This window comes from Notothenia coriiceps, unplaced genomic scaffold (genome assembly GCF_000735185.1).
Source record: "Notothenia coriiceps isolate Sejong01 unplaced genomic scaffold, NC01 NC01_scaffold00011594, whole genome shotgun sequence".
NCBI classification, from domain to species: Eukaryota; Metazoa; Chordata; class Actinopteri; order Perciformes; family Nototheniidae; genus Notothenia; species Notothenia coriiceps.
Window position 1 is genome coordinate 155577 of NW_011344295.1, and position 19164 is coordinate 174740.

Here is a 19164-nt window from a genome sequence, read left to right on the forward strand (position 1 = left end):
CCCCCCTCTCGCCTGCCTAAAACACCTTGAATTAGACTCCTTTGTTCACTTCCATAACATAGTGACATCACTTCGTAACACTCGCGTTTTATTGGCTATTAGTGATGGGAATTATGGCTCTCTGAAGGGAGCCGGATTTTAAGGCTCCGTTCCTTTGCGAGAGCCGTTCAAAAGAGCCGGGTTTTTTTTTCAAGGGGTTAATAGGTTTATCTGCGAAATATACCTTTTATAATTCAATCAAATGTAGCCCTTTTTTGACTAATGATGTATATGTGTACACATATATCACTTAAATTATTCAATACATGCTTTGTACTGAAGTATTCAAAAGTAAAAATTACACTTTTAATATAAATGATTTGCTGTGGCCAAATGTTTTCATTGCATTTACAGACCCTTGTAACTCTCTGATTGTAGAAGCACGCTAAAAAAAGCAGATAGCAACACCTATACAAACTGACAACAAATGTTGCTGAGCCTAAAAATAATAATAAATAAATAACATAATGAAAATAAATATATTGCAATGCTCAAAACAGCAGCATCCAACAGTCTCTAATCCTTGGATATTACATGTCACTGCCTGCATGCACGGAGCACCCGTAGCGCGGAGATTATCATATTATTCTGTCTTGTATCACTTAACAAAAAAAACATTTTTCTTTGGGCGCGACACAATCACAACAGAGCTTGATAATAAAGTTCTAAATGTTCTGAACCACGAGACAAATCGCGGTAACAACAACAAGTTGCTGCAGAAACAGGTTGGTTCACTTTCAACTACAGTCTGCATGTGATGCAGAAGAGCATCCCTGCAAATCACAATAACCTGCACTGAAGCACCATGACATGCACAAGGAGAATGCAAGTTACTCAACAACATTACACATGAACGTTATGTAACATGTGAGCCACAAAGTGAGAAGTAATTTTTTCCTGTGTTGGAAACATGGAAAGCTACTTTTTACACACAGTCGTCGCTTTATCAGGTAAACCTTTAGCATCACAGTTTCTGCAGATTTTTGCACAGCACATTAATGCTGCAAATCTCGTGCTTTACCAAATCAATGGAGGTGTTAAAGGATTCAGATTTACTCATGTGCAAATCTACCTACAAGCACTAAATGACTCTCACCTTTGGGACAGTCTCCTTCACACTTTTCACATTTCTGCAGCTCGTTTCCCTCAGGGTTGGCGACGATAACTTCCTGGTTGGTTTTGGGACAAACCAAAGTGCAAGCTACTTCCATAGCCAGGTAGTTATCTGCAGACAATAAGACAAAGTGATCAAAGGGGCGTCTTTGTAGCAAAAAGAAAATGATTATGAAGTGAGAAAATTGTAACCTTTAGCGTCAAAGTATTAAGAATAGAATTGTTAGAATGCTAGGTTTGTATTTCTGTATTTGTGAAAATCTTGTGAAGGAACCTGAATAAATTCTATTTTCTCCTCAAAAATGGATCACCAGGTAAACAAGTCAAACTGCACAGTGGCTAAAGCTGAGCGGAAGCTTCTCTGGATAAATACAGTTCATTTAAAATCGTTTCTCACAGGGGCACGTCTTCACACATGTTGCTCCAAAGTTAAACTTCTTGTTTGGGTTGGGTTTGGTCTGGAAGGTGACAGGGTCGTAGATGGTGGGCGGAGGACAGTTCTCCTTACACACACCGCTGTCGTTGAAGTGACGGCAAGCCTGGAGCGAAGAGGAACGAGGAAATGATGATGACAGAAATTGCAGTAACCACAACAATGATCTGATAAATACATGTGTTGTGACGGAGAGTGTGTGTTTACTCACCAGACAGTCTGAGTCTTTGGGCCCTGTGCACCCGGCCGCACACTGTGTGTGACAGCAGTCATGGGGATTGGGACCTTTACAGCGCTGACAGCCAAACGCACAGTTTATCTGTGTCACTTTAAACGGAGACGACAAAATCAATTTTCTGCACCTGCTCAGGACTTTTTCCAGCAACAATTATTTAATGTCACTGCCATGCTCTGCACATTATTTTATTACTCACAGGTCTGGCAGTCCTGTGCCGTTTCTCCCCAGCAGCTTTTCCCACAAACAGAGGCACAACTGGGACCTGAGCCATAAGGAGCACAACAACAACAACAACAAATCAGAGCGAGCACAATTTAACAATTTAACAAAATAAAAACAGGAAAAACGTGTCTACGGCTCGGCCTGCATCTAGCCGTCAGTATACTGAATCAGAACTGCTACGCGGATGTTCAAATAGAAAAGAGTCAAATAGAATAGCTAACATTTTATTTTATTTTTAAAGAATCAAAACACGTATAAGGGGGTAAAGCTGTGTGGTTTTGGCTCATCAACGTTGTAGCAATAAAAGCAATACAACTAACAATAAAAACTAAAGAAATGCAAAAAAATACAATCAACAATACAATATTAATATAAATAAGCTGCATATAGTGCATACAAATAAATAAGTAAGGCGTTTTGTGTATGCACTGCAGTAATTCACATACTGTTGTTTGCCTGGGTGTGTTTTGTGTGTGTGTGTGTGTGTGTGTGTGTGTGTGTGTGTGTGTGTGTGTGTGTGTGTGTGTGTGTGTGTGTGTGTGTGTGTGTGATTAACAGAGAGACTGGTTTGTGCATACTTCATACAGACAATGACAACACTAACACTGATGTTTAACATATTTCAATCAGTCGGTCAGCTGCTCACAATTGGGGGCCCGTCCCTGCAGTCGGTGCCGATCGGCGTATGTGTTTGGCTTATCCAACATGTCCCTCCAAACAATGTTTTCGGGGTCAGGGTAGCACAGCTGGGGGTTCCCCCAAATATACACAGCTCCCAACAGGATCTCTGCAGGACAGACAATACACTCATTAACACACTGTTAGAGTAGAAGACAGATGCTTCATGAAAACAAGGCACACAACTCCTCTGCGCTACAAATCAAACAATGAACAGGAGCCCAAAACATGTCTTATCCCATTCAAGCTGAAGATATTGATCAAATAAACAAGTCCAGGAAACTTGAATACACACTCTGATCTCTACTTTCTTATGATCTGACCTGTGAGGCTACGTAGCCGCAGCGTCCTGAGCCCCAATCCGCCCACAGTGTTATCGAGCACAGCCAGAGTGTAGTTGGAGTTGTACAGCTGGCTGCCTCGGATGATGCGAAGGTTGTCCAAAGGCAACACACTCACTGACAAATGGGCTACAAGTACATAACCCTGAACCTCCACGATCCCCTGCAGACAGAAGAAGAAACACAAGGATGAGTGTCATGTGGCAACAAAAAATGTGGAAAAATCATAGCTAACTCAGCAATGCAGTTTAATACTTTCCTTAAGTCTACTTGCACAATTAAAAATAAACAAAAATAATATATAACGTGCAAGAAGATGCAGAAAAAACCCATTGGGCTTATTTCAGCCCAACATAAATATTGTAAACCATTCACAATATGATAGATAACAGACTATACAGAAAATAATTTGACGAACAAATTACAAACTATTGGATCAAGACATAATAATCAACAAACTATGTCTTATTTTTGTATAACTAATGGGTCTATTTGTGTCATTTAATGCCGTCATTATTACAGACAGAAACCCCCACACTCTTAAGGAGAGGTCTAGATTTGAATATGCCTATTATGGACTCAAATACAGCCAAAAACCCACTCTCCGTATTTACCTCGAGGAAGGAGAGGTCCGGGTTTCCATGAAGGTGAGTGATCTCCAGGTTGCCGTGGACGACCTTGCAGTCGGTGTAGAGCAGCTTCAGGGTCTCGTAGTGATTTTCCAGGCTGGAGGGCAGGTCCAGCTTCATGTCTGTACCCAGGCATACTGCAACATAGACAACACATTTAACACAAAATAATGAATAAAATAAACATCCTGCACCTAAAACACTGTGAAAACCTATATTCATGCTGTTGTTATTAAAAATGATTTGGACAGCATATTCAATATGAATTAATGTTTAAACACACCAAAGGAACAAACGTCTAACTCTAATCAACTGTAAATGTTTCTATACACTGGGGTTGGGTGATTAAAGGACTATATCAGCTTAAGTCAATTTGCTGGGTACGTAGATGTTTGTTTTTCTTAGGGGAGGTTTCTGTCATTTTATTTTTCGTAAAAATAAAAAGGTTCATCTCAAAATACTGATTGGTTGTCTTTCAATATGTTTTAATTTTGACAGAGATCCCACTGTCAATGGAAAAAGACTAAAAATCTCAGTAACTCAAAAGTGAAAGTTTTTGTTTAATATATTTTAGACTAAAATATTCATTAATTCAAATCAGAATAAAACAAATAGTTTTTTTTGCAGCTATAAAATAGATTTTGGCAGCTCTCACTTCGCTGTGATACATAAGAATAGAAAGTGACCCTGCTGACTCTAAACTTCAAGTGTAACCTTGGAAAGTAGCAATTTATAAACAAAATCTTTAAATGCACATTCATAATAACAGCCAGAGGACCATGTTGAATCTCTGAATAATGACTGTTAGAATTCCACATATGTTGACTATGTATCTATACGTGGCCTTGAATGGGTTCTCTGAAACACAAACCACATGCACGCCTCAGTCCTGTCTCTTAGTGTGTGTGATATAGTTTCCACTTTCAGCACAGAGCACAGATTCCCCGCAGTGGGTCACACAGATAGACTGTATAATTCAGGGTCATACAATTCACAGGGGCCCGCCCTCACACACACACACACACACACACACACACACACACACACACACACACACACACACACACACACACACACACACACACACATAGCTGCCATGCTTTTAGCAGGCATTCACACAGTGGACAGACCCTCCTCTGCTGAGGTTATAAATTACTTCCTCTGGTTCCCCTCCAACAGTCTTTCAATAGTCAACCGACTTTCCCAATTCAAGCCCCCTCCCCCCCTGTGCTATCTCCGTCCCCCCTGGATGGATGGACATCACCGGAGGAGCGGGAAGTTCAGGCACGTGTGAGGAGTTTGATTTTAATGATACACTGGGGTTCAACAGAGTTCAGAAGATATGTGTTCAAGACATGCTGGTATCACGTCTGCCACTTATTTAAGAAGTAAAAGGTGACAAAGTGTCAATAGGGTCCACATTAAAATCTGATAACTACTGCGGCAAAAGGGTCTAAGATTAATTGAGCAACCGGCGGCCTAAAATACATACCCAGCGGTTGCAGCTTGGGTCAAATATCAAATCAAATGACTAATCACTGTCTCCTTCAGTGGTGTCATCATGGAAAATAGTTTTTCGCCAAGAGGGGAGACTAGCTTTAATGCTCCAGCGTTTAAATCATTGTTAACAAGACAGAATATCCAAACAGAAACCAAATCTGACTCCACACACACACACACACACACACACACACACACACACACACACACACACACACACACACACACACACACACACACACACACACACACACACGCACACACAGTCAGCACTGGGGATTAGGTAAATGTACCGTAACAGAAAGTACAACGGGGCAGATTTTCCATTTCTAAAATGTGTGTAAAGCCAGCTCTCAGCTTCCTCTCCGTTTATTCTCCTCGTTGTTTGCTCTCCAAAAGTCTCTCAGCAACGGCTGTGTGTGTGTGTGTGTGTGTGTGTGTGTGTGTGTGTGTGTGTGTGTGTGTGTGTATTAGTGGCCTTGTGAGGAGCTGCCCACCCCTTCATCCCTGTGGCCTAAAATTATCCCTCTTTTATCACTAACTGTGCTGCTCACTGTCATGACACTATCAATGCCTTACTCTTTCAAAATCACTCGCAACTTATTTGCATTACCTTCTTTAAAAGCCATTCATCTTAAAACTTCCCCCCTCTCTTCCCCCATTCATTTCTTTCTCTCAGTTTCACAGAGTGTACGTGTCGTTGCCCAACTCTCTTTGGACTCTGGAAAGTGTCATTTCACAGGAATGTGTCTTAGCATATCTAAAAGATGACACACATAGTTGTATTCCCCCAGTGAGTTGGGGGGAGCACGTTGTAGTTCAGTTCAGATCTCTGTGTCCGGCTCACACACACACACACACACACACACACACACACACACACACAACTAGTGACTGCCACTGACATTCAAAGTTAAATGAGTTAGAGCTGGCTTCTGCTCAGCGTACCGCGGACACCTGGCTCTGGAAACGTCCTCTGGTCAGGTGTTTCTGTGGTTAACAAGACAAAGAACGAGAGAGAATTTCTACTTTGATGCCTTTCTTCTTTTACATTTTAATCCTTTAATTGATTACAGTTGTGACTGTCTGTCTTCAGTAAAGCTTCTGATTATCAAGCTTCTAACAATTTACATTTTTTTCAATTATTTCTGATTTGTCTTCAATTACAACAATACAGCATTCATGCAGAAGCAGGTTTTATGCATTACAAGAACTTCAAACAAAGACAATTATTTGTATTATATGCTGTCCAGCAGAAAATGTGTTTTTTTGTTTTTCCAAACTACACTTGAGGACGGGACGACACAGAGGTTTGTCGTCATAAAGAGCTCGGGAGACGCTTTATGTTCATATATATTGGGGTAACTAATATTGTGGTTATTTTGGTGCATAAACAGAGTGCAATACCTTCAAGGAGAGGTTCACTGTTTAAATGTTTTTTTTCTACATTATTGGAGAAATTGCTTATTTTGGTGTCTTCTAAGAAGTAACTGTGACTTGACCTAGCTTTCTTCAAGAGATGAGACAGCGACTTTAATCTGTGTCCTGCAACACTGTGCTGAGGGGACTGTCTGCAGACTGAAAGCCAGCTTGAAGCCACACCTGTTAGTGGCGTAGTGCCAGTTAGCACAGGGAGTGTGCGTGCGTGTGTGTGTTTACCAGTATGTGTACGCTGGTAACAGAAACACGGTAGCAGCGATGCTCCTGCAGGAGTGAGACTGCACCATGGAGGAGCAGCAGTGTGACACAACAGAAGAATCAAGCTCTCTGATGGATCAGATTCCTCCAAATCTCAACACAAACAGAACAGGCTGATCCACCAGGACTTTCTCCGTCACTTTGTTATGATCCTGCAGATTTAACATGTCCGTCCTGGTTCTAGCACAATGCTATTCCTAGCGCTTCTTGCATAAACTTCACATTTCTTCTCCCTGAGCCAAAGCCCTGAACACATTCTTTTCTTCACTCTACAGCCGAGGAAGAGAAAACAGGTATTGCTCAACAGACAAGCAGAACAGGATCCGCACTGTATCGGAGCCCCATTGAACTGCTCTCTCAATCAGCCTGTCACGCGTAGACTCAAACACCACAAACACTATTAAATCACAATGTGTCCCGCACTGTTTTACACCTTTACTACAGCTTTAAAGCATCTGCATTTAAATTCAGTGCATTTCAAAGAGAAGAAAACATCTTCTGATGCTAATCACTCGGGATGTAACGATACCAAAAACTCACGGTAGCCTACGATAATATCGCGATAACAAGTCCACGGTACGGTATTTACGAGGGAAAAAAATGGTTTTACTTGAAAAAAAAATCTTTATTAAATAATAAATCTGATTTCTTCAGCATTTTTGTAGGATAGTAGTATTTTAAAGTGTCAAAAACAAAGTGACAGTAACAGACTGGAACAAGAACAACCAGTGTTTCTTTACCTACTAGTACTACCAAACAAAGTAGGCATTTTCTTTGTGCCACTGCATCTCACAAATAAACAAGGACATTTAATAATCAGACCCTGCAATAAAATAAATCAAGTTTCACTTTAGTTTTTCAAGTAACTCAACTAAAACTCACTAACTCACTCATTCAGCTTCATCAGACAGGTTTTTTTTTAGGAATATGAGCATGTCCACATTTCCAGGTAGACGCTGGGATGTTTGAGCGTTTACAATACCCCTGCTGTGGAAAAGACTCTCTCGCTTGGTACTGATGTTGCTGGGACAGCAGTGGTCGCGTTAACCGAATATCTTTTTTAACAATGACGGAAAAACTGAAAGCAGTCTGTCATTTTGACAGATTAGAACAAATTCGGAATAGCGCCAATGTTTCCCCGCAGCGAGGCTCTGGTTTTTGCCGTGTTATGCATGCCCTCCAAAAGGAAATTATATAGTTTCCAAACCGTACTTTGACGTACAGATCATTGAAATGTCTTGAGGTGCATGCATATCTCGGTGGGCATAACACCGTTATGCCTGAATAATCAGATGTATATCTATGCACCACATTGGCAAGTAAAACTTTATTCTGTCCTTTTCAAATTGCAGTCTTAAACATTTTCTATTCAAAGATTTGACTGTATGATTTTTTTGGAGGGTAATTTCAGTAAACCATATTTTATTTCATGAGAAATGTTTAGTTTTTTAGACACCAAAAACAAGGCCCTATTTGTATTGGCTTTGTACCAAAAGACCCCTTCAATGGACCATTTGAACACAAGATTAGTTGTATTAAGTATTGGATTATTATTATAAATAATATATATGAATCATCATTATTATCAGAAAATGCTTTCAGCCTCTTAAACATGGACATTTCCTGCTTTTATATTATGTATTATCTTTATGGATTTAGACTGAAAACGGAAGAGATTTAAAGACAACCCTATGGATTTTAAGAAACTTGAATGGATATTTTTAACAATTATTTTGACTTTATATCGACCATATGATACAGATTGAGAAAATAGCCCTGTTTATAACTCAAAAACCCTTGAGAAACATAGAAAAAGGAGTTGAAAGTCTCTGCTCTGGTCCACTGCCCAGCGGAGTGAGTTAGATCACTGACACAGAGACTGAGGGTCACGGCCGGCTGGTCTGACCTGCTACTGAGGGCCAGAAGGACTTAATCACTTCACTGAGTTTCACTCTGTTGGAGCACTGGAGTGTGACGAGGACATGAACTCTGTGGATGGATACTGGGGCCAGCGAACACACACAAAACACGCAGACACAAACATATTGTTCTCCCTCAGGAACAGGCGGTGGCAATAAAATAATTAATTAAAACGACTGGAAGACAAAACACCAAACAAGAGTCCTGACCTTTGAAATGGTATACTAGTTGGACACGGGGTGTGTGTGTGCTCGGTGTGTGTGTGTGTGTGTGTGTGTGTGTGTGTGTGTGTGTGTGTGTGTGTGTGTGTGTGTGTGTGTGTGTGTGTGTGTGTGTGTGTGTGTGTGTGTGTGTTTGTGTAAAAACAATACTTGATGACTGAAAGTAAGACTAGTGCGTGAGGCGTTGTGGCCGTTACAGAGCGATCACAGCTGAACTGATGCTTCAGAAATCGACACGGTGCAGCAGAGTGCACCAACCTGTTCGCACAAACAATGCAGTTGTATTTGGAAATCACTTCAGATGAGACTATTGGCTTTGTTTGAGTGTTAAGTTGTGGTGGGGGTAGCAGCAAATGAAAGACAATGAAGCGCCACTACAATATTATTTGTACTCAGAAAGAGGACCAAAACTAAAACCTGGTGCGTTTTTCTTTTATCATGCACTGGCCTATTTCCTCACGGGGCATGTTGATAAAAGCTGACCAGTATGTCAATAAAGACCACAGAAAGGATTTTCAGCGTTATTGATGTCAATATGTTTGCCAATAGCTTGTGATGTATTAAATGCTTTTAAAATCATCTGAGCCGGCGTATTGATGTGTGTCTCCACTTAAAATAAATGCCTATCAATATGGAGGACTGTGCAACCACTAGTGCTGTAAATAAACATTATTTGAATGGTTGAGTTAACGGTTTTGTCTATAAAACTTAACATATAAAGCTTGCTGCATTGCAAGAGAAGGAAACGCAGCAAAGCATTACATTCCTGAGGCTGAAATCATGAAATGTTTGGCATTTTGGCTTAAAAATTAGTTGTAACGCTCAAACCATTACCAAAAATGTTTCTGTACATGGACTACTCACTTACTGGACCCTGGTTTGAAGCTCTCAATGATGATCTGATGTTAAAATTACTAACTGCAAAGATATTGTAAACCAGACAAAACCCTTAATGCAAATACTTTCATAAAAGCTCTTTTGTTAACCATTGTAACATTTATACATCCAATAAAATCTGTAAATAAATGTACGAACATCTTGTATATGCACTTGCACTTTCAGTTAGCTCTTGTTTTACTGGCATGCACTCAGGCTCAGAGTGTGACAAGTGGCGCTCTATCAGACAATGTCCTCTTTAGAGCCAGAAGTGAATAATTGACATCGTCATGATCCTTGGCAAACAATGCCCTGTCTGTTATTGTTGTTGGTTTGTTTTTGTTTACGCGCTGAGCAAAACAGCATAACGTTCGCCTGCACGCACAGCCCCCAGCTGCAGAGCAGGTTCTCATATTTCTGTTTTACTGCTTTTACTACTACACTATTTATTTGTGCAACAAACTTTGCAACATGGAGGTTTGAGTTCAAACAGTGCATCTGGCTGCAGGGCTACTTTGTGACAGCTGCAGTGGTGTAAAGTAACTAAGTAGATTTACTCCAGTACTGTACTTCAGTACCATTTTTAGGTGCTTGTACTTTATCTGAGTATTTCAATTTGTTACTGCTTTGTACTTCAAAGTAATGATTTCATAATCATCACGTTAATAAGACTGTAGTTACACCAGGAGTAAATTCACAAGCTACCCTGCTGTACACAATGTCATTTAAATTAGCTGCACCTTTTGATAACACTTTAATGCATCAATATTTATAATCTAAACATGTAATATATATTTCTGAAATTGGCCAATTTGCAAAATGAGGACTTTCTTTTGGAGTAACTTAATTTTTGAACTTTTACTTGTAACAGAGTATTCCTATACTCTGGTAGTTATACTGTTACTTAAGTACAATATCTGAGTACTTCTCCCACCTCTGCTACTGCTATTCGCAATATGGGAGTTGAAGTCCAAACAGTGAGTCTGGCTGCTTTGTGACAGGTGGGTTTTTCTCCTAATCAGCGCTACAGAAGTCCCATGAGCCTCGAGGACGAGGGCTCGCGCAGGAATGTCGTCCCAGCCAGAAATATCACCCTGTGTGGATCGAGCTGAACCTCCAACATTTACTCAAGTACAACCAACATACTCCACTTTGTATATTACATTTATAAAGAGTGTCTATGTTGCTTACAGTGGAGCAGAGGTGGGAGAAGTACTCATATATTTAAGTAACAGTAGAAGTACCAGTGTATGAATACTCTGTTACAACTTACAAGTAAAAGTCCTGCATTCAAAATGTTACTCAAGTGAAAGTACAACAGTATTAGCATCAAGATAAACTTAAAAGTACCTAAAGTAAAAGTACTCATTATTCAAATTGGCCAATTTCAGAGTAATATAGTAAATGTTTTGATTATAGATATTGATTCAAGTGTTATCAAAGCTGGTAAAGGTGCAGGACTTTAGGGTCTAGGGTCGCTTGGGTTTTCCAGGTGTAAATAAAGTCTTATTTAAGTGTTGATTATATTTCACATAGTTACTAAAGGTATTGAATAAATGTAGTGCTGGAGTAAAAGTACATGATTTACCTCTGAATTGTAGTGGAGTACATAGCAGCAAAAAATGACTCAAGTAAAGTTAGTATCTCAAAATTGGACTATACAGTTAATTCACACCAATGAGTATAACCAACATGCTCCACTGTTATACTCCCTTTAGAAAGAGTGTCTTTAATGCTTACAGTGGAGCTATTTAAGGCCAGAAAAGCTCTGGAAGTCACCCACCTTCTCTACCCATAGCTCCCGTCGCTGCGAGCAGCACGGCCCCGACGAACAGCAAACTTCTCGCCGCCTCCATCTGCTGCGACCCGGCGCGGCGGTGCCTCTAGTCCATACTCCAAACTTCAGATGGTTCTACTGTTCCCAGCGAGGAAAGGCCGTATTCCGACTTCTTCACGTAACCAGGGTTTGTTTTTCCTTTTCTTGGCACCTTTTACAGTTGTTGTTCGTTTTCCAATCTCAGTGACTTCCTCCCTGGAATTCCGTGCCTGTTGGTAGTAAAGCGTGACAGCCGCGCGCAGGAGCAGAGGCGCGCGCCCGTGAAGGCCTGAGCTGGGAGTGGCAGGTTGACTCAGCCCGCCCTCACTTCAAATATACAGTCAGGGATCCAAACTCACTTATCTGCAGGGCACTGCTGCTCCAACTTCATGCAAAACACTTTGTACATTTAGTGTTGGAAGAATATTTTTACTTCATACTTCTGCGTAAAATAGCCCACTCTGTTACAGGTAACAGTAGGCCTAGAGAGAATGAGAGACAATAAGAATGGGAAGAATCCTGAAGTAACAAAAGTAAAGTTACTTATTATGCATATTTCAGATTCATATCATATTCTTAATTATGATGTATGAGTTACGTTGCCGTATTGCGTTATACAACACTTTAATGTTGCAGCCAGTAAAGGTTTTACGCTTTTTTATTACGTTTCTTTAATAGCAAACTTAGAGATTTGTCTGCAAAATAAACCACAATAATCAGCTAATCCTATATCTTGCAGAAGTAGTAGGCCCACCTATGTCTTTCAAATCAAAGTAGTATTCAGTTATAGTACAAATACATCAAATACTGTACTTACTTAAGTAACGTTCTTGAATAAATATACTTATTAACATGGCATCACTGCTCCACAGTAAACTTGTGTCATTCAATGAACCATAAAAAAAGTATGGCTTATCTATTAAGCTATTATATATGACTGTATTAATCATTCATTTAAGGAACAATGCTTCAAAGCATCCATAGGCAAACAGGTTTTACAATAATCCATCACAACTGTATTCAAACACATCCCTCGAACCCCCCCTCACATATGAGGCCCCCTAGCTGCATTGCAATGAAAGGTTGTGCTCTTAGTATACTTTTATATTTAATGTTCTTCCTCTATGTATGTGTGTGCACAGCTGACTTTTTAAAAAGGGAGATGCATCATACTGACTTGGAGCATCTTCATAGTTCTCATGCCCTTCATTTCACGGTCACAAATCAGGAGTTGAGGGAGGAAGAATAAACTCTATTCATCCAAATCTATCCACTCTCTCCACCCACAGCAGCCAGGGTCAGAGTCCGACATATTGCACGGAGCTATCAGGAAACAAAACTAAAAGCTACTCTCTTAGGCATGCACAACACAAGTTTTCACAATAATTACTTATCCTGCGTAAATGTTTGATTTTTCCATAGAATAGCCTGTCACTGAGGCAGTGTCAAGAGGAGTTTTCAAGTATTGGAAAAAGTTAGCAGGCTCTGTGGAAACATGTATAGCCTCATCTACTGTATAGTAATAGATGAGGAAGTCAGCTGTGCAGATATAACTGTGGGCCAATGTTTTATTTATTCAAAAATAACAATAAACAACCTTGTAACATGACAAAACCTGTAGCTAAAAGGTGCAAGAACTTGGTTGTAATTGTCTCTCGTAAAAACATGAATAATTGTTGGGGGTCAACAAGTAGGTGAGAGATACTGTGTGCAAGTGAGAGGACAACACAGACTGCAGATACTGTAGCTCATTCAAGTGTCAGAACGCTTTGTTTTGGACAATGCATATCAATGAATATAACAAAGTTTTACTCAAAAGTGTACTGAAATCAGCAGACGTAACATGCCTAGACAAATCTGTCTTGGTGCTTTTAGATACAATATTAACCTCTACAAAGAATGTGTGCATATGATACTGGCACAAATGGTCCAAGGTCAGCAGCACCTTCAGACTGAAGAGGGGAGGGGGGAATCACAGACTACATGCCCCTTCATTTGCAGCCATTTTCGTGTCGTGAATAGGTTTTTATTCAACCAGACAAAAAAAACGATTTAGATACAAGTCAGGCGAACTTTGATTACTTTTTTAAATACAATAAAAACAAAACAATACATCAAAACTGGTCCAGAGTAAGCTGAATCAAGAAACAGCCTGTGACCAGAGAAGTACGTATGTATTGAGAATACCATAACTTTAATCTGTATGAGAAGCTCAGTTTGAACTTCATTTCTTGTTTAGAAAAATAATGTAATGCTTGAAATGTGGCTTTTATGTCAAAGAAAAAAAGAAAACGTAGAAACTGGCTGCAAAAAGGATACCGGTCAATGAGTGCATGCTGCAATTTGTTGAAGTCTGCAAATTGGCAGATGCAGTCTCAAAAGACAAGTGGGTCGCAGAGAATTACATCACCAGGGCTGCTTAATATCAGGGTGCAAAAATGACACTGTTGAAGTGGTGGATTCCTGAAGTGCCCCTTTGTCTTGTGGCTCCTAACAAAAAACTGTTAAAGCCCCTTGCTATACTTCAGATGTCTTTGAGTTGTATTCATTTTCTTTAAAAAGACACATGCCCTAAACCTCTAAAATCATTCCATTGTGTTTTGAGACAGAAAGAGGTATTTATATAGTGTAATACCCCACTCTAATATACATTCGGAAATGTGTCAAACCACAAATCTTTTATTTGTGAAACAGATTCATTTCAACAGGTGAAAAAAGACACAACAAGCCCGAACACTTTTATTTGTTCCATTTATTTTAGATTTTTTGGTCAAACATCAGATGTGAGGTGGAGGAAAGTGCACTCGGGAGGTGATGTGCGCAGGGCAGCAGGCAGAGGGCAGCAGATGAGTGAGGGAAGAAGAGGGCTGTGGTGATTGGTGAAGAAAAGAACAATTACATGATTCACAGGAAACGTTCAACTTATAACAGATTTCAAACTAGTAATGTTTGTTCTTATAGCTTTTTCAATGTACAGTATGTCATCATTTGGCCCCAATCACAATACTATGAATGTCAGTGGTTTATCATCATCAACAGTTTGGTCTGAAAAAATATATGTACCATATAATGCTTCTTATCTCATAAGGCCAGCATCTCTGCCATCATTTCAGGAATCTTTATGCCACCCAAACCTACGACAACCTCTCCCTGTCCTTCTTTCTTTCTCCCCCCCACCCATATCACAGGCTGTCAGCAAAGCTACATTTACCCGTTGTCTCACACACATTCACACACACACACATACATGCTCCTACATCAGTAGTTTTACAAAAGGATTGAGCACAATCCAGCTCTCTCTCACATACACACACAGTGATTCAGTTTACAATGGCAAAAACAACATGCTGTTGAGTCAAGGCAACGTGTACGCAGTCATTGTTCTCGCGCAGAAATACAAAAGGCATGGGCAGAAATTCGGACAATAAAATGCACGTAAATGTTCACACACTCGTAAAGTGCCCATATGGAAGGGAGACTCTGAGGGGTGAAGACATACAGGGTATGAATTCAAGAGTGTTGGTGTGTAGTGGAAATGAAAGAGTTGATAAGAAAGAAGAAACGTGCTCATTGACAAATGTTATCATACAGTATGTAAGGCAGGCATGGAGGGAGTATTTGAAATTATGGGGCGGTTATCTGTACAGCAGCTGGCAGTGTGTGTGTGTGTCATTTTGTGGGATATTACAGCAAGAATTGCAAATCCAAATAATGGGCTACATCTAAACACACACACACACACACACACACACACACACACACACACACACACACACACACACACCAGAATGTATTCAAACTCTTGATGGAAATAAAAAAGGCCCCAGCTTCCTGTCGCAGATTATTTCCCCTACCTCTATCATTTTCTCCTTCTCCTCACACTAAAAGGCAATCCAGGTGAATTCAAATAATATCTCCATTTGATGTTCATCAGGCATATCCCAACCCAAAATTCAAAATCAAGTCATTAAACAGGGTAAAGCAAACAAATTGGTCACAACGTAGAATTAAAACGACTAAGGTGGCTGAACTGGAAATATAAATGATAATGAAGAGTAGGAGAAACAAAAGCAGCAGTGGAAACAATGCAGGCACAAAAATAAAAAGGTGTGATGGTGATAAAAGAAGAAAAAAAACACAGTCAGCTCGAATGGCCTTCAAACATAAACCCCCCCTCCTCTCTCTCTCTAGAACAATCCGCTGGCAGACCCCACCTGCCCACTTCACAAGGGGCTCGTCGTCTCTGTGTCAGCCAGTCCACTTTTGGCTCAGATGGACCCTGACACATGCTGAACCAAACACAGAGATGGGCTGGCAGGGGATCTGGTGCCATCTATTGTCAGCCACAGCAAACTGCCAACAGTGCAACGCTCAGCGAGAGGGACATTAAAGTCAAGGGTTCAGGGGATCAATTTCAGAAATGCCCGAGAGTCGGAAAAGCTGGATATGCATCAAAAATATTTCATTACGAGGTCAAAAACTGGGTCTGCTGTGGTGGGAGACATTATTGTCCTTATCCTGTTTTGCATTGATGTTAAAAAGGAAAAAAAGTTGTGGAGCAATCGTCATATCAACAATGGAGAAAGTAAAGCCCAAATAAATTATTTAAAATAGAGATTAAAAACATGTAAACAGAGTCTACTCTGATGGATGTCATGCATGTCGTCCGTGGGGCAGAGCCACTTCCGTGTCCGAGTGTCCGACTGCTCTGATTGGAGGGGTGCGAGGGTGTTCCCGGGGTGAAGAAGTGACGAGGTCCTCCTACTCCACTTTGACACCCATCTTCTCCGTGTTCAGTAGATAGAGGCTGTCGTCTATCAGGAAACTGGAGGGAGATAAAGTAAGGGTAATGTATCAGGTTATTATATTTAGGAGAAAAAATTATAAGTGTAACCATTTTTCGAAAGATTTTAAAGTTGCGATGGGATTCACGATATTAGAGGGAATTATCTTTTGTTTTAAATTGTTTACATAATCGTTGGAAAATACATAAAAACGATTATGATGTTTTTTTTTTTGGAGAATCTGTACCAAACAAGGATTTTTAGAAAAATCTGTGCAATCCTGTTTATTGGCTGGGACTTCTCTGGAGCTCCGAAATAATAAGCATCAAATTATTCTTTCACTTATTTTTCCATTACCAAATATTTTACCTAATCCAAATGTGAATATTGAACTAGTTCATATTGTGATTCCGATAAAATGTCTATTAATGTGCACCATAATTATCTTTATTTATATGGTATTTAATCCTCTCTTTCCACACTCTAAGCTAAAAGCAGCAATATATTTGAATTTCAAAACTTCAATATAGTCTTTTTCTCTCTTCCTACAGTTCTTATATTCTGTAAAGCTGTGACACAAAGGTGAGTGGACAAACCTGTAGAAGAGGAAGTGCACTGGTACGGTGCTGAGGTGCCACACAGCGTGAGCGTCCAGGATCCAGAGCATCGGGGGGAAGTCGAGCAGCTCCAGCAGAGCCAGGCCGTGGAGCAGCACCACCACCAGGCCGCACTTCCACCAGTAGGGAAGGGTCCGCCGGTTCTGCCAGCACCAACACAGCCACCACAGCAGGTTCACCATGCCTTTAAGACCAAACAACAGTACACAAGCACAGAGAAAGATAAGAAAGACAAGGAGAAAAATGTCATGACCAAGGAATAATATTCTGCAAGTATCTCAAACTTCAGACTGATTATGACCAAACCAAATACAAGCTTTAATAGGATTTTTTTTGCATTCACTGTACCGATGGATGTGTTAGCCGCCATGTTGTAGCCGTAGTCGAAACTAACAAAGGTCAAGTAGGACACATGAGAGGTAAAGGCCAAGATGAGCAGGACCCCCACCATGCTGGAAACCCCCGGTCGCTTCAGACCCAACGTTCTGACAGAGGAAACAGAAATCATGTGTTATAGATACATTATACATTCACCAAAATATTTCCTTGTCTTGCAACTTATTGATATCATCAGTGACAAAATGGAGATTAGTATTCACTCGTTATTATAAATATAAAAGCCTAAGACTAGTTTTCCTGCCACAATATTTCCATCTGCATTACAGGACAAAAAAAGTGATTAATAATAATAATAATGATAATACATGTTATTTATATAGAGCTTTGCCTGGTGCTCAAAGCACTTTACAAGCAAGTAAAGAAGAATAAATGCATGGCTTACCTGACACAGCATAGGTAGATGGAGTAAAGAATGACCGCTGTGGCACAGAAGTAGTCCATTTTCTGGAAGAGATCATCACAGAGACAAAAAACATGTTTACTGACAACAAAAACCAACATCTTGACTTGTTTGTTACTGAAAATATGTGGCACGCATTGTGAGGGCTGTTTAGTAACGGCATTAAGATGTAACTGACAAGCTAAGCTCATTAGCAAGGCTGGAATGGGAGACTCTTTATTCAACATCAGTCAGGTAGAGAACATCAAATCACATACTCTCTGCTAAGAGGTTGGCCATAAAAACCTGATGATCCAATTATTATTAATAATCATTACCTCAGTGAGATAGGTGTCCCGGGTGTGAAAAACTGTGGACCAGAACCAGGCATTAAGAGAAACCTATAGAAACACACAGGCTCTTGTTAATATGCATATGAGTGTTAAAACATAGAGATATCAGTGTATTTATTATGATAATGTCTTTTTCATTTTGTCCATCCCACCAGAGAGAAGGCGTTGATGGTGTGGTACATGGGGCTCTGGCGTGGCACCGTGCTCCGATAGCGCAGCAGCATGAGGAGGCAGGCCAGGCCGTTCAGCAGGGAGGCCAGAGCGGAGGCTGGGTCCTCGAAACACAGGAAGCGCACAAACGGCCACTATGAGGAACAAAATACATCAGTTATATCTCCACATATCAGTCAAATAGGTGAAACTAAGCCAACACCGGAGCACTTTGAGTGTTTTTTAACTACAGATCAGTGTGATGCATTGAACACAAACCTTGCCATGAAACTGAGGGACACTGTACCCCTCGGCCTGGTAGAGACCCACCGTGGTCCACATGCACTGATAGCGACAGTCATCGCGACATGTCCAACCTGGAACAAAACAAAACCCAAACGAGTCAATTCAACAGGTCTGAACATGCAACAGTAAAATACATCTGGGAAAAAAATGTTTACAATTGTTTGGTACCACTTTACAATAAGACTACCCTTACAAAGGGTTTACGAATAGTTTGTAATTCATTTATTAATTAGGTTGTGAACACTTTATAAATCCTTAATAAGCTTTTATAAGACATGGGATAAACAGGGCAACTGTTGCTTGCCAAATAGTGAGCCCACATTTATCTGTACTGCTAAGTCTTATGGCTACTTACTTGGCCAATATAAGGCTTAGTCATCTTGCCAAATAGTGAGCCTGTGTATGAAAACTATGTTAGAACTGGTTTATAAATGGTTGTGTGTGTGTGTGTG

General features: G+C 40.3%; 2 protein-coding genes across 6 annotated transcripts in view; both read right to left on the bottom strand.

Annotated features, from left to right (window-relative positions):
• erbb2 (erb-b2 receptor tyrosine kinase 2) overlaps nt 1–11975 on the bottom strand; it is a 26990-nt gene extending 15015 nt beyond the window's left edge. For 2 of the 5 annotated variants that reach the window (XM_010772658.1, XM_010772657.1), the window contains exons 1-9: nt 11692–11975; nt 6142–6183; nt 3679–3830; nt 3047–3227; nt 2692–2832; nt 2020–2085; nt 1797–1912; nt 1550–1691; nt 1136–1264 (exon numbers count right to left, since the gene is read on the bottom strand). In XM_010772658.1, the coding sequence (XP_010770960.1) occupies nt 1136–1264; nt 1550–1691; nt 1797–1912; nt 2020–2085; nt 2692–2832; nt 3047–3227; nt 3679–3830; nt 6142–6183; nt 11692–11764 (1042 nt within the window). In that variant the 5' untranslated portion in view covers nt 11765–11975. Of the gene's footprint in view, nt 1–1135; nt 1265–1549; nt 1692–1796; nt 1913–2019; nt 2086–2691; nt 2833–3046; nt 3228–3678; nt 3831–6098; nt 6184–11691 lie in introns of those variants that run through there. The other 3 variants (XM_010772660.1, XM_010772659.1, XM_010772661.1) reach the window with 2 other exon arrangements.
• Nucleotides 11976–15632: 3657 nt separating this feature from the next.
• pgap3 (post-GPI attachment to proteins phospholipase 3) overlaps nt 15633–19164 on the bottom strand; it is a 5147-nt gene continuing 1615 nt past the window's right edge. The window contains exons 2-8 of the mRNA XM_010772662.1: nt 18686–18783; nt 18409–18561; nt 18242–18304; nt 17907–17968; nt 17474–17610; nt 17105–17309; nt 15633–16549 (exon numbers count right to left, since the gene is read on the bottom strand). Of these exons, the coding sequence (XP_010770964.1) occupies nt 16486–16549; nt 17105–17309; nt 17474–17610; nt 17907–17968; nt 18242–18304; nt 18409–18561; nt 18686–18783 (782 nt within the window). The 3' untranslated portion in view covers nt 15633–16485. The remainder of the gene's footprint in view (nt 16550–17104; nt 17310–17473; nt 17611–17906; nt 17969–18241; nt 18305–18408; nt 18562–18685; nt 18784–19164) is intronic.